Consider the following 14269-nt stretch of genomic DNA (forward strand, 5'->3'; position numbering starts at 1 on the left):
CTCCCTCAGACAATCCCGCAGGTGAAGAAGCCAGATATGGAGGCCCTAGGCTTGCGTGGTTACACGTGGTCTGCGGTTGTGAGGCCGGTTGGACGTACTGCCAAATTCTCTAAAACAACATTGCAGTCAGCATACCAATTGCAAAACTTGAGACATCTGTGTCATTGCACATTTTAGAGGGTACCTGTATAATGCAGTTAATCAGCTTATTGATATGCCACACCTTTCAGGTGGATGGATTATCTTGGCAAAGCAAAAATGGTCACTAACAGGGATGTAAACAAATTTGTGCACAACATTTTTGAGAAATAAGCTTTTTTGTGCGTATGGAACATTTCTGGGATCTTTAAGTTCAACTCATGAAACATGGGACACTTTACATGTTTCATTTCATATTCATCCATCTATCTATTTATCTATCTGATTCATAAAAATGGACAATGTACTCAGGCTGAAATATTTTATTTGTACCAAAACACAGTACAGAATTCATATATTTGTATTTACATTGTAAATGTGACATTTGAGTAGAAAAACATGTTAATATGTAATTAGAACCGATATAATGGCTCTTTTAATTAAAGATCAATTATGTCCTGAAATACTTCTGAGCTCTATAGTCAACACTCGAAATGTTAGAAGAGACAGACTAAAAACAAGTTATCCACCAGGCTGCAGCTATTGGCTGTCAAACACAAAATATCACAAAGACATACACTACCGGTCAAAAGTTTTAGAACACCTACTCTTTATTTTTACTATTTTGTACATGGTAGAATAATAGTGAAGACATCAAAACTATGAAATAACATATATGGAATCATGTAGTAACCAAAAAAAGTGTTAAACAAATCTAAATATATATTTATGATGTGGAAACTCCTTCCAGACTGTTGGAAAATAATTCCAGGTGAAGCTGGTTGAGAGAATGCCAAGAGTGTGCAAAGTTGTCATCAAGGCAAAGAGTGGCTATTTGAATAATCTCAAATATAAAATATATTTTGATTTGTTTAACACTTTTTTGGTTACTACATGATTGAGTAGGAGTTCTAAAACTTTAGACCGGTAGTGTATTTTACAGTAAAGCAGATATATCAGTGTCCTGCACTGACAAACTGCAGTCATCCAAAAAGTAACTTATCCTCATGGCTTACATTCACATAATGCAGCACCAAGTTCACCCCATCCCTTTGCACTGACTGAGAGCACCATGGATGGAACATTATTGAATGAAGTATATTCATCTTAGAGAGAAATGAAATGTGATGAGATAATGTACTTGATGTCATTCATATAAGACTGTGAGTAAAGTGTTCATAACATTTGAGAACAAAAGGTGTCCCTGATTGTCAGTGATTAACAGATTTAGCACCTTAATTGCAGTGCTTTAGACATATTTCCCTTTTAAGAATAAAGCAAACATGTTTATGCTGCAACATCTCTGGAGTAAATTCTACATCATAATATAGTTAAAAAAGAACCTCCTAAAAATTGGTTGGTACTGGACTGTAGATGGCACTGTACTGTCAGCCCATGGTCTTGAACATCGCAACTTCTGACCATAGAACCGAACCCAGTAACAAATAAATCCAAGTACATAGCTGCACATGAAGTCCAAACTCTGAGGAAACATTTGAATTTGTGTTTCCCTGAGAAGAAAAAAAGGATCTAGTCCGTTCAAAGTGTTAAGATCATGATTAAACAAAAACACATTTGAGGAAGAACACACATTTTTTGGAACTCACTCAAGTAAAAGAAATAAAAGTCTCTTTCTAAATAGTTTGTTTCTTCAACATTTGGAAGAAGATGAAAATGCCTCTGTAGGTGCAATGGTCTTGTTCCCCCAAAAAATGCACAACATTACAATGTTGTATTTGAAGACCATCAGTACGAGAGCATAGTTGGACTAAACCTGGACTTGGGTTTGATCTTGAGACAGCGGCATCACTTAATACTGATGATTCATGCATTTAGGCAGCCAAAGAAGTCCATTCCAATATAGCGAGGATACCCCTGTAGTAAATTCATCTCCACAGGATCAAACTTCCAGTACTGCCTCCCTCGGATAAAGTGGGCATAGCCTGTCAGTAAAAAAAATGATCTATTAGCTCCTTACACTCGTGGGAATTGGCCTATAAGGACTGGGCTACATTGAAATGTTTCTTACAGAAAACACATGCATAACCATGGTAGCAATTAAAAGGGAACCGTTTGGAGATTATGGAAAAATGATTAGACTAAAGGTGAGGACACAACAGTTCACTTGACACAAGACTGAATCCAAACATTAACCCTGATTTTGATTGATTTTCTGTGCATTTTACATTTACTGTACTATTCGCTGCATTTATTGCTAAAGAAATCTGAGAATATCCTGGATGCATTCAGTAACATGCTAAGAATATTCCTGAAAATGTGGGGTAGGTGAAATACAAGACAAAAAAATGACAAGGGTTTGAGTGAGAGGACTAGATGGTGTCTCCAAGTGTAGACAGTTCCCAAGTAATGTACGTTTATGACTCAAAGAAGAGTCTTCAACTTATTTTATCTCTCCTAGCTGTGCCGTTGAGGAACTAGAGCAAGCCCACTTGTATTTGTTTTGTTTGGATCACAGCCTTGCATCCCCGCCTTTCCATAATTACTGTTGTTGTTTACGCAATACAAAAACGGTCCATTATAAATGACAATCTAGGTCAGGTGGGCATAATTTGAAAGTTGGTTCTATTGCCAACATCACTAGCTAAATTATCAAGTACGATCTTACAGTGTTAGACTTTCACAAGGCAGTTCAGAGAAGCAGATAGTAATTTTAGTGATCATAGAATGGAGTCATGAGTGCATTCAGATGAGTGGTCCACAGCTCATTTTCTACACAATAGAGAAACACAGAAACACATTCTGTTCTGAACAACTCAGGGTATGACGCCATGTCATCTTGTTTGCACACTCGACATCCCAACAGCCACTTGTCAATATTCCAAAATTCTAAATCTTGTTGAGAGCACATAAGTTCAGAATTCCAACTGTATATTACATGAGTGTTATGATATGGAAATGTGAAGTGCACATTTGGACTCACAGGTGTTTGGCTTGCTTGTATAACATCCAAGTGGTATTTATTATAATCCTCAACGTCTCATCTTTCAAAATACACAGAGCACTCGTAATTTACAGCATTTCTCAAACAACAAACATTTAGCTAAAGTTGCACGATTAGCGGGAGGGATGGGGGAAACGTCTTGTCGCGCGGTGCTCAAGTTCAGAGCGGCTGTCGGTCAAAACCCATACAGCCCTGTGAAGCAGAGACCCTGGGCTCTGACATCATGCATAGCATGTTACAGTACAGGCACTGTGTTCCAATTAAGGTGCTTATCCTTAGCAGAATCTGCTATTTTCAACCCGTGTACGTAAGGGACTGAGTGAAAAGGACTACTCAATACAATCCAATAATTATTCCATCATGGAACATTTCAGTGTAGGACTCACCTCAAAACTGAAAGCTGATTGGGTGATTCATTCATAAGATATATTACCATATTGGTCCTTGAAGGCTGCGTCTACATCACTGGGGATGCCGCTCCAGTCCTGCATGTTGCGAGGGTAGACAGAGTGGACGCGGTTCTCCTTGGGGCTGAACCTCCAGTAGCTGCCTGACTTGAAGAAGTAGGTGTTGTAACTGCTGTCCTGGCCCCAGAGCAGGGCTGCCTGGATGTGGGAGACTGACAGGCCGAGCCTCCGCACAGGTTCTGGCCCTGTGATCTGTCTCTCTGCATCAAACACCCAGTAGCTTTGACCTTTGAGAGAGAGAGAGAGAGAGAGAGAGAGAGAGAGAGATACAGTTGATGCCACTGCTGTGGCCCTGCAAAGATCTGGGCTTTCATAGTTTACATAACTATTGGCTATTCAACACTCTTGTCACTCCTGACATGCCCTACTTAAGGTTACTGAATTTGGTCTTGGAAGAACACTTTTCTGGGTAACCAAAAAAGGCATAACGCTATAAAGCAGTCATTTTACTGCTTGTCTGCCTACATGTATATTTACCGGTCTGTTTTCAACTTGGGGCTTATCTATACTCATAAGACATGACTAACCACAGCACAGACAGTCAACATCTCTGTCACACACCTTGAAAGAACCAGATACTCCCTGATTGGTCTTCAAAGGCAGCATCAATGCTCTCTGGAATCCCCCTCCAATGGCGGGACGCCAGCGCGGGGTAGCCCGCCTCCAGCCGCCCCTCCCGAATGCGCCACACATAGCTTGATTTAAAGAAAAACAGCTCCCCGCGGATCATAGACACAGCATCAAAGTCTGTCTGGCAGACGTCAGGCTGGAGACAGAAAGAGGATCAATAGTGCATCTCCATACTGTCATATTATGTGTATTCTTGTGTGGCTAGTATCTTAGTTGCCTGTGTAGAACCTTATTTGCCTGTGTAGCACCTCAAAACATATGAATGGCAAGATGTAACACTCACGATACTACTAATGATCTCATTGGTCTCTGTGGTGATTTGTGGCGGTGGTGATAGTGGAGGTGGAGGCGGGATATGTGGACGATGACCGTACAGGTATTGGATCCCCAGCTTGTCATCCTCGCTCAGCTCCAGGGGATAGGAGAAGCTGTAATAAGGGGACATCACTGCACCCGGTTCCCGGGAGTGCTGCAGGCCCAGAACATGCCCAAACTCATGAGCAGCCACTTGGAGGAGGTCTGTGCCTGCAGTGGAATCAGGGAGAGGGTCACACCTACGGGGATACACAGTACAACCACATAGCTGACAACTACTTCCTGACTGTACTAATTTTACACAGAGCTCTATGTAAATCAACTCTTCATAATTCTTGCATGTTCCCTGCCAAGCAAACACTCACCCATGTAGTTGCCAAGGGTCCATGCTTCATCATAGTCAAAATGGATGTCGCCCTCCCTGTGGGTCTGGGGGAAGAAGGCATGGGCTAGAATGCCCCCAGGCCCGTCAAAGGGCAGGTTATCTCCATGCCAGTACCTACAGTAGAGCTCCATATCAGGAAAGGGACTTAGTAACTCAGTAACTTGAAATCGAACATTTGAATATACATACTGTACTGACATTTGAATACACTTACTGTACCACATTCATACCTGGTGAAGTCGATGACAATGTCAGCCTTTCCACTGCTGACCTCAGTGAAGGTGAGGGGTGTGACCTCACTCCACACTCTCAGTGCTTCCTGCAGGACACGCCGCACCTTGTCCTCACTCATCTGCCAGGGGAAGCGAACCACTCTGAGGAAGGAAGAGATATAGATATATTACATCAGAGACTGTAAACTCCACACACCATCATCTGTAGAAACACACCATAGACCACCAGCCTTGTTACATATCTATAACCTCCCTCTCATCAGTCAATCACGTATAAATAAACATTTTTAAAAACTGCCCCGTCGCAGACATCGACGTCTTGCTCCCAGACAAATTAAACAACTTCTTTGCTCGCTTTGAGGATAATACAGTGCCACTGACACCGCCCGCTACCAAACTAGTGGACTCTCCTTCTCCATGGCCAATGTGAGTAAAACATTTAAACGTGTTAACCCTCGCAAGGTTGCCGGCCCAGACGGCATCCCTAGCCGCGACCTCAGAGCATGCGCAGACCAGCTGACTGGTGTGTTTACGGACATATTCAATCAATCCCTATCCCAGTCTGTTGTCCCCATATGCTTCAAGATGGCCACCATTGTTCCTGTTCCCAAGAAAGCTAAGGTAACTGAACAAAATGACTATCCGCTGCACTCACGTCTGTCATCATGAAGTGCTTTCAGAGACTAGTCAAGGATCATATCCCCTCCAACCTACCTGATACCCTAGACCCACTCCAATTTGCTTACCACCCCAATAGGTCCACTGACGATGCAATCGCCATCACACTGCCCTAACCCATCTGGACAAGAGGAATACCTATGTACGAATGCTGTTAATTGACTACAGCTCAGCATTTAACACCATAGTACCCTCCAAACTCGTCATTAACCTCGAGACCCTGGGTCTCGACCCCTGCCCTGTGCAATTGGGTCCTGGACTTTCTGACGGGCCGCCCCCAGGTGGTGAAGGTAGGAAACAACATCTCCACAACACTGATCCTCAACACTGGGGCCCCACAAGGTGTGTTCTCAGCCCTCTTCTGTACTCCCTGTTCACCCATGACTGCGTGGCCATGCACGCTTCCAACTCAATTATCAAGTTTGCAGATGACACTACAGTGGTAGGCTTGATTACCAACAACGACGAGACGGCCTACAGGGAGGAGGTGAGGGCCCTCGGAGTGTGGTGTCAGGAAAATAACCTCACACTCATCGTCCACAAAACAAAGGAGATGATCGTGGACTTCAGGAAACAGCAGAGGGAGCACCCCCCTATCCACATCAACGGGACAGTAGTGGAAAAGGTGGAAAGTTTTAAGTTCCTCGGTGTACACATCACGGGCAAACTGAAACGCAACAGCGCCTCTTCAACCTCAGGAGACTAAAGAAGTTTGGCTTGTCATCTAAAACACTCACAAACTTTTACAGATGCACAATCGAGAGCATCCTGTCGGGCTGTATTACCACCTGGTACGGCAACTGCACCGCCCACAACCACAAGGCTCTCTAGAGGGTAGTGTGGTCTGCACAACGCATCACCGGGGGCAAGCTATCTGCCCTTCAGGACATCTACAACACCCGATGTCACAGGAAGGCCAAAAAGATGATCAAGGACAACAACCACCCGAGCCACTGCCTGTTCACTCCGCTGTCATCCAGAAGGTGAGGTCAGCACAGGTGCATCAAAGCTGGGACCGAGAGACTGAAAAACAGCTTCTATCTCAAGGCCATCAGACTGTTAAACAGCCATCACTAACATAGAGAGGCTGCTGCCAACATACAGACTCAAATCTCTGGCCACTTAAATAAATTGACTTAATAAAGGTATCACTAGTCACTTTAAATAACACCACTTTAATCATGTTTACATATCCTACATTATTCATATCATACAGTATGTATATACTGTATTCTTTACCATCTACTGCATCTTGCCTATGCCGCACGGCCTTCACTCATCCATATGTTTATATGTACATATTCTTATTCATCCCTTTTAATGTGTGTGTATAATGTAGTTGTTTTGAATTTGTTAAGATTACTTGTTAGAGATTACTGCATGGTAGGAACTAGAAGCACAAGCATTTCGCTACACTCGCATTAACATCTGCTAACCATGTGTATGTGACCAATACAATTTGATTTGATTTGATAACCATCAAATCAACAGAGAGGTGTGCTGTTACAGGCTCTGTAAGATAATTGTGTATAACAGTCCTCTTCCTTCACAAAGAAACTCTTTAGAGAGCTTATGTCAACAATTAAAATTAAATTAGGGAATCATCTAAGAAGTTTATTCATATCAAATGCATGCCTAAGTGGACTATCCAAACTAAAGCCCTTGGCAAAACCCAGTGATTCCACTGTCCTAAGTATGAGGGCTCCCAATGTAACACTGCCATGACACAGGTGAGCCCTACTCCTATCCCTGGGCACATTGAGACAAATCTATTGCTCAACTCCAGCAGTCTCATTTGCCCATCATGGCTTGCCCTCTACTCCTTTCTCTGAGTGGCTCTTTAGATACCATGCATTATGATAAAGAACAGCCACAATGAGAGGAACCAAAGGACACAGACAGAGAGGCAGCATCCAGCCGACAGAGGGCCCAGACCAGACACTCCATGCCGTGAGTCTCCAGAGGAGGCAAAGAAATAACATCATAGGTTCCTCCTTTTCAGAGACACACTTTGTTTTTGAGGCAAACGGGATGAGAGTGCACCTCCTACTTGCCTTGTTGAGTTAGAATATAAGAGCTATGACCAAAACAGGGGACTTAAAAAATAAACAAATGATGGATAGAGTAACACTGGATTCTGGGCATACCGTACCTTTATAACCAGTTGTACTCGCAACTATCCACCAAAACATGTCATATATAAAATTATATTTCCTTGGTTGAGTCCACGTCCATCTCTAAATGCATACAAGCCGTTCAACAGTGTGGTTATACTATGATAAAAATAATATCTCCTTACTTGTAGGTGAGGTCAGTCTTCTCCAAGCGCCCCCCGAACAGGACAAAGCGTTTCTGCCTGTGTTTCCCCCTGTAGAGGACATCTTTCAGCATGGGGTAGTCAGGGACACCACAGCGGGGGCGGTTAGACACCTCAGTGCTGTTAGTTACCAGGGCTGCTCTTATAGGGTCTCCTCTGGTCAAGGCTGTGTCTTTGAGTGTGTCCTGAGGATGGGCTCTTCCTCTCTTCTTCAGGTTATGGAGATCAGATCTCTGGAGCCATCCCTTTGAAAAAGCAGGAACATGAGCAACATTTATTAGAAAAATCATTTAAAAATCATTGGAGAACACCAGATTTGGTAGAAATATGTATCCAAATGCATGACTATTTATTATAATCCATGCATACGTTGACACTGGAGCGGCAGGTAGCCTAGTGGTTAGAGCGTTGGACTAGTAACCGAAAGGTTGCAAGATTGAATCCCCGAGCCGGCAAGGTAAAAACCTGTCATTCTGCCCATGAACAAGGCAGTTAACCCACTGTTCCTAGGCCGTCATTGAAAATAAGAATTTGTTCATAACTGACTTGCCTAGTTAAATAACGGTAAAATATCAAATAAAAACATGGCCTAAACATGATTGCCTGTAAATGTTTCTGAAGGTGGGAGTATGAGAGGTCAAAAATAACTGAAAATCTTGTGGGCTTGGAGCTTACTGTACTGTCAGTTATCATTACACATAGGAACTAATACAGTAAATATCCCCCTGCAGAACCCAGAGAAAATGGCTCTGCTCATTAACTCATACCTCGAGCGCAAATTACAAAAAGGAGGAATTCTGTCAGGCACAGCGTCTCCATGGCTTTTTGAAGTTGTACAATTGCAGGCCGTTTACAGCTCCTGCAGCATTGCAATTCAGGAGCCATTGTGGTGTATTCAGGATCAAAAAAGGGTTTACAGTACATTTCCTCTGACACCGCTACTGTAAAACACATTCAATTTCCTAATACACTAAGAACATGAGATGGTAGTGTACTGCAGTGTCTTCTAAATGAAGAACAGATACCAGATAATCATTCTGTCATTGGGTTAAGATACCATGTTGCTGAAATGACCACCCTCCCTCTGGTAGCTAACTTCTGCTCTGTGAGGCAATAGTGTTGTGGAGTTGTGGGCTGCAAAAATGTGTTGTGCATTTTTGTGGTGGAAAATGTGGCACCGGTGTAGATTGATGTACCCTGAAAACATTTAGATATGGAGCCACAGATTTGGCCACTGTGGGCGTGGAAGGATTTTTCAAAATGGGCACCAACAGTAAAACTTTTTGGTAATTCAGAAGGACTGTTTCAAGATAAAGGCTCCACATTTGGCACAGGGGTAGATTTATGAACACTGAATACATTTAGCTATGGATCCACCCCAGATTTGGCCCCTGGAGGGCATGGCAGCCATTTTACAAAATGGCTACTGTCAGTAATACAATGTTAGAGTTTTGGAGGACTTTATTTGAGATAAACACACCAAGTTTGACACATGTACCCGGAAACAATTTAAAAACGAAGCCCGCACAGATTTGACCTCTGGGGGTCGTGGCAGTCAACTTATGAAATGGATGCAGATGGTAATACAATTTACATTTCAGAAGGCCTATTTTGAGATTTACACACCAAATTTGGCACAGAGGTAGATTGAGGTATGCTGTGCCACTATTTTACAAACCTTTAATCTACAAAAGGTAATTGCATATACTAAGTCATATTTCTGGGCTATACGTCTCGCTCTGGATATCCTCAAAACCAAAACGTTTAACAGTCACACACAGCATATTACAACGAGTACAGAAGGAAACACAGCAGTCATGTAGGTCTTTTTTTTTTTTATTAGTGAAGCTGAGATGAGGTAGAATGCGTGAGGTACTGAATTCGGCTTAAAATCACCCTAGGCCAAGCACAGAATATTTATTTTGGTTCTGACATTTGGTTCTGGAGGTGGAGACTGGGGTTCACATCCTACCAGGTACATAAGCATGTAAACAAATGTCTACTAAAGCTACTTTGCGATGCCCATATCAGAAGCAAATTCAGATGGCTGCCTTGGCCCCTTTGGGCCAAATCTGTTGTGGCTCCATATATATATCTTGTCAGGGTACATAAATCTACCTCTGTGACAAATTTGGTGTGTTTACAAAATAAATTGTTTAGAATTGTAACATTGTATTACCAACAGTGGCCATTTTGTAAGATGGCCACCACGGCCCACAGGGGACAAATCTGTGGTGGCTCCATATCTTAATCTTTTCAGGCTACACAAATCTACCTCTGTGTCAAATGTGGTGTGCTTGCCTCAATATAGTCCTTCTGAATATTGAAATAGTATTACCCTATGCGGCCATTTAGAAAAATGGCTGCCACTCCCCCCCTAGGGCCAAATCTGGGGTGGCTTCATATCTAAATATTTTCAGGGTCTATAAATCTACCTATGTGCAAAATGTTGTGCTTTTATCACAAAATGTGCATAGCTGCCCCACTATAACGGGAACAATGCCCAGCAGGATTTGTGGAATGTGCTCCAGACCTCAAAACGAGAGGGCCTTACCCTGAGTTATGTGCCCCTAAACAAGGGGAGGAACACTATGCAGAACTCTCAGTCTTTCACCTGCATTTCACTTTGTAGAGTTTGCAAACTGGAATTTAACTCAATATATGGATGTTAGGGTTGCTCTCTAATCTAGTTTGGTGATAAGACATATATACACCCAACAGCATGCGAAAGGAAGTGTGGGTTATCTACAGTACGTTGTAAATCATGGCTAACAGGCAGTAGAAGTGTGCACTCAACATGTTTCAAAGAGAGAAATGAGAAGAGAAATGAGTGTTGTTGACAAGTTATCCCCCCTCGTCAATCAAATGAACCAGTCTAGCCCCTGAGGTGAGAGAAAGCGCAGCTCCTCCCCTCAGATTCCCAACAGGGTAAAGGTAAAAGTTCACTTCCATGGTGTCACGGGTTGAACCGGAAACTTGGCCTTTATTTACATTTACAGCATGTATTGTATATGGTGTTCTGTGTGTATACCCATTGAGCGTACAGGCTGGACACATATGTAATTATGTAGATATGTAGTGTATACCGGGTACACAGTGGTGTTGTTCTTTCACTGCTTTGGCTGCCACTCAGTCAGTCCATCATCTTCTGTTCTGCTGACTATGCAAATAGCCCATTTTTGAAGTAGTACACCCCGAAAGTGGGTGATTCAGGCTTTTTTATCACTGTGTATGTGAACCAACGTGTTTTGGGAGGGGGATTCATTACATGTATGGACACGTCTAGCTTCTGGTAACAGTGATGACAAGATCTCTGAGCCAATGCAGTGGAGGGGATCTGGCAGAGTGGTATTCAAAGAGCACAACTCAACATGTCTGTACAAGGCGCCTCTGAAAGGTTTCTCTATCTATACTAAAGCCCTGACATTATAACATGTGGACATTCTGTCAGATCTCACTATGTCTTGTAAGAACTTAGAAGGAGGATACTAAAACACGTTCCTATTAGAACAATACTAGAGGGTATTTTCTGCAAACTGAGCAACTTGGTAAGCATTCTGGAGTGAATCTAGTTATGAAGAGAGAAGCTGGTCTTCTTGAGTGAATGTTTACATGCGAAATCAGATGTGGTCTGGATTTGGAGAGTGCATATATACAGCTGAGCAAATAAAGACAAACTATTTCACTATAATAGGAAAGAGGGTTAAACCCATGAGGTGAGAGATCGATGCACCACTATCAACACATGCCTTGGTATCTGCCTCCTTATCCTCCTTAATCCAATACATCAGCCCCAATCAGTAACACCAGGCAATGGAAGATATATTACAAATTCCCTGGGTACTTACTGTGCTCGCTTATCTTTCCTGGCAAACAAACTTCCTCGTGCTGAGCTGAGAATCAAGGGGATGATGCGACTCTCACCTTGCATGAACTGATCGTATTCATTTTCTCATTTTTTTATGGTCCTCAGGAACCCTCCTCTGTTTTGCAGATGCTTTACAGAAACCAATCACCTTTCAAGAGGGAGGGCTTTTCAAAGCGTTCTAACTTGTCATTTCATTGGAGCCTTCCAGTGATGTGGAGCTGCTGTAGGCTTAATTCAACAAGTGGATGCTATTTAACTGAGGCTAGTAATCTCTCTGGGCTCACAGTGTCTAGCAGTCAATTTGGCCAGAGGACAGAACTAATGGAGCAAAACAAGAAGAAAAACCAAGGGACGTGGGTTTTATTCACAAAGACATATCCAAACAGTGAGCCCATCGTGTTCCCTTCCCTCCATTTTCCCTGAGAGAGCAAACAGGCACTGTGTTTCCTGACCCAGATGCCACATACAGAGAAACGTGTCTGTGCTTGTATAATCACCCACTCTTTTGTCAACAATGGGAAACAAATTGACAAGACTACAGATTTTCAGTTCAGTTACCATCTAGACATCAACTTAATTTCATTGAAATGATGTGGAAACAACACTGATTCAAACAGTGTGTGCCCAGTGGGATAACATTGAATTACTATTTGTATGTGTTGCCATCGCAGGTGCAAGTCATTTCAGTAAAAGGAAGGGAGTAGAAACTAAACTAACAACTTTTCCTCAATTCCATTGAGGAGACGTTTACCATACTTCGTCCTTTATACAGTAGGTTTACAGTAGGTTTACAGTAGACTACCTCAAACATTCTTAAATTGAATTGATGTCACATTTCTTTTTTCAGTTTTCATCTTAAAGTACCTGATAATCTCTGTAATTGAGGCAGTAGGCTAATATTGCAAGTTATCAGCAATATCTCTTTATCCTCTCATTCATGGGGTTGTTGACAAAATGTATTTATAGCCCAGTTATTATAATTTCCTGCCTTGCAGAGACAAGAACTCAATTACCTTCTCTATTGATCAGATGCCCAGGACTTTCAGTTGTGCCATGGTAGCCAAGGTTGAAAATAAAATCCTTCTTAATGTCAGTGTCAATGTTGTGGCAGCGGCTTTGTGGAATTTCTAAATGAAACATTTCTTAGACTTAGTCCCATCCTGGGATGGTTATGTATTCGACTGAGACATCTTTTTGTTTAGGATTAATGATCCAGTGTTTAAATCTTATGATGTGATTTACTCCTGTCATGTATTGGTCATCATTGAAAGATATGACACTTTGTCCACTGGGCAGGCCATCATCTTAGCACTAAGTATTGACATAGAACCCTTCTAATAATATTGAACATAACATCTACATTATTTGTTTGCCCGATTGGTTTTAAACATTTAGCAGGTTGGTATCTGTCAACCAGGGTTCAGCACAATCATAACTGCAAGCAAACTGTAGTGTAGGTATAGCACACTGATCATTCGGGAAGAAAAACAGAAAGAAAAAAAGATTTTCCCCCACTGCAGTGAAAATCTGAACTGGAAAACTGGGAATGACAACTAAGCAAACTTTTCTGCACTCTCGTGTGTGCATGATTTGAAATAGCAGGTGATTTTGAAATGCACGGATAATGGTTAACTTGCAAAACCGATTAAACTTCCAGTAATTACTATCAAGTTCATTTTGACTGTTGAGAGATATTATCAAACAAAGAAAATGTATAAAACTCAAGTATACTCCACTCACCGGCGCCGCTTGGTACCTGCTTCCTTCTGGCACTGGCGAACAATGCATGCTTCGGAGGCACTGCAGCGTAAAGACGCAGGGTAGAAGGATAGAAGTCAGCATCATCATCATCTTCTTCTTCTGGACCCGTGGACGCAGAGTGCACCGGCAGTAATCTTCTCTGCTCTCTCTAATGCCAAAGAGTGACTGCGCAGCGTCTTGGGGACTCTTATATAGGTTCTGATTCTTTGTTCTCTTACTTCAAATACAAGTTTTATAGCCTCGAGTGATACCACCCGCTACCACGTGACATTTAACCCATTTTGTGCTGCGCTAACATTGATTCAAAACATATGATCTACCTGCAATAACCAGAATAGGAAACGAATGCATTTTGTCTTTTGGAAAAACAACATATGTGAAACTCAAATTTAATATATTCTTCAACAATAAATATTTTAAAAATGCTATTGAAGTTTGTTGTTTATATTTGGTTCGATATTAATTGGCCAAGGTTTAGCTTTTCGCGCAGGCAACTGATAATGGCACATATAGGC

The 14269-nt window shown here is 42.1% G+C and overlaps 1 protein-coding gene across 4 annotated transcripts; it reads right to left on the reverse strand.

Annotated features, from left to right (window-relative positions):
• Positions 1–446: 446 nt before the first annotated feature.
• mmp11a (matrix metallopeptidase 11a) lies at positions 447–13973 on the reverse strand. Of its 4 annotated transcripts, none has more exons than XM_021621250.3 (8): positions 13734–13973; positions 8108–8370; positions 5128–5271; positions 4878–5011; positions 4481–4722; positions 4129–4333; positions 3534–3794; positions 447–2081 (listed from the first exon to the last, which is right to left on the reverse strand). In XM_021621250.3, the coding sequence occupies exons 1-8, from the start codon at positions 13842–13844 to the stop codon at positions 1963–1965; spliced, it is 1479 nt and encodes a 492-aa protein (XP_021476925.1). In that variant the 5' UTR covers positions 13845–13973; the 3' UTR covers positions 447–1962. The 4 variants fall into 4 exon arrangements, with proteins under 4 accessions (XP_021476925.1, XP_036791609.1, XP_090046560.1 ...); XM_036935714.2 differs by lacking the exon at positions 13734–13973 and adding an exon at positions 11974–12422; XM_090190434.1 differs by lacking the exon at positions 13734–13973 and adding an exon at positions 11974–12413 and having other exon boundaries at positions 4481–4751.
• Positions 13974–14269: the final 296 nt, after the last annotated feature.

This window comes from Oncorhynchus mykiss, chromosome 11 (genome assembly GCF_057628025.1).
Source record: "Oncorhynchus mykiss isolate SJ-2025 chromosome 11, ASM5762802v1, whole genome shotgun sequence".
Lineage (NCBI taxonomy): Eukaryota > Metazoa > Chordata > Actinopteri > Salmoniformes > Salmonidae > Oncorhynchus > Oncorhynchus mykiss.

Bases quoted from the DNA above. Each gene is read 5' to 3' on its own strand.
- mmp11a (XM_021621250.3), bottom strand. From the start codon at position 13,844: ATGATGATGATGCTGACTTCTATCCTTCTACCCTGCGTCTTTACGCTG. The intron at 8,371-13,733 runs GTGAGTGGAGTA...GCTTTTTCAAAG, and splicing joins GCAGGTACCAAGCGGCGCCG to GGATGGCTCCAGAGATCTGA. The intron at 4,334-4,480 runs GTGAGTGTTACA...TTCTGTCTCCAG, and splicing joins ATGAGATCATTAGTAGTATC to CCTGACGTCTGCCAGACAGA.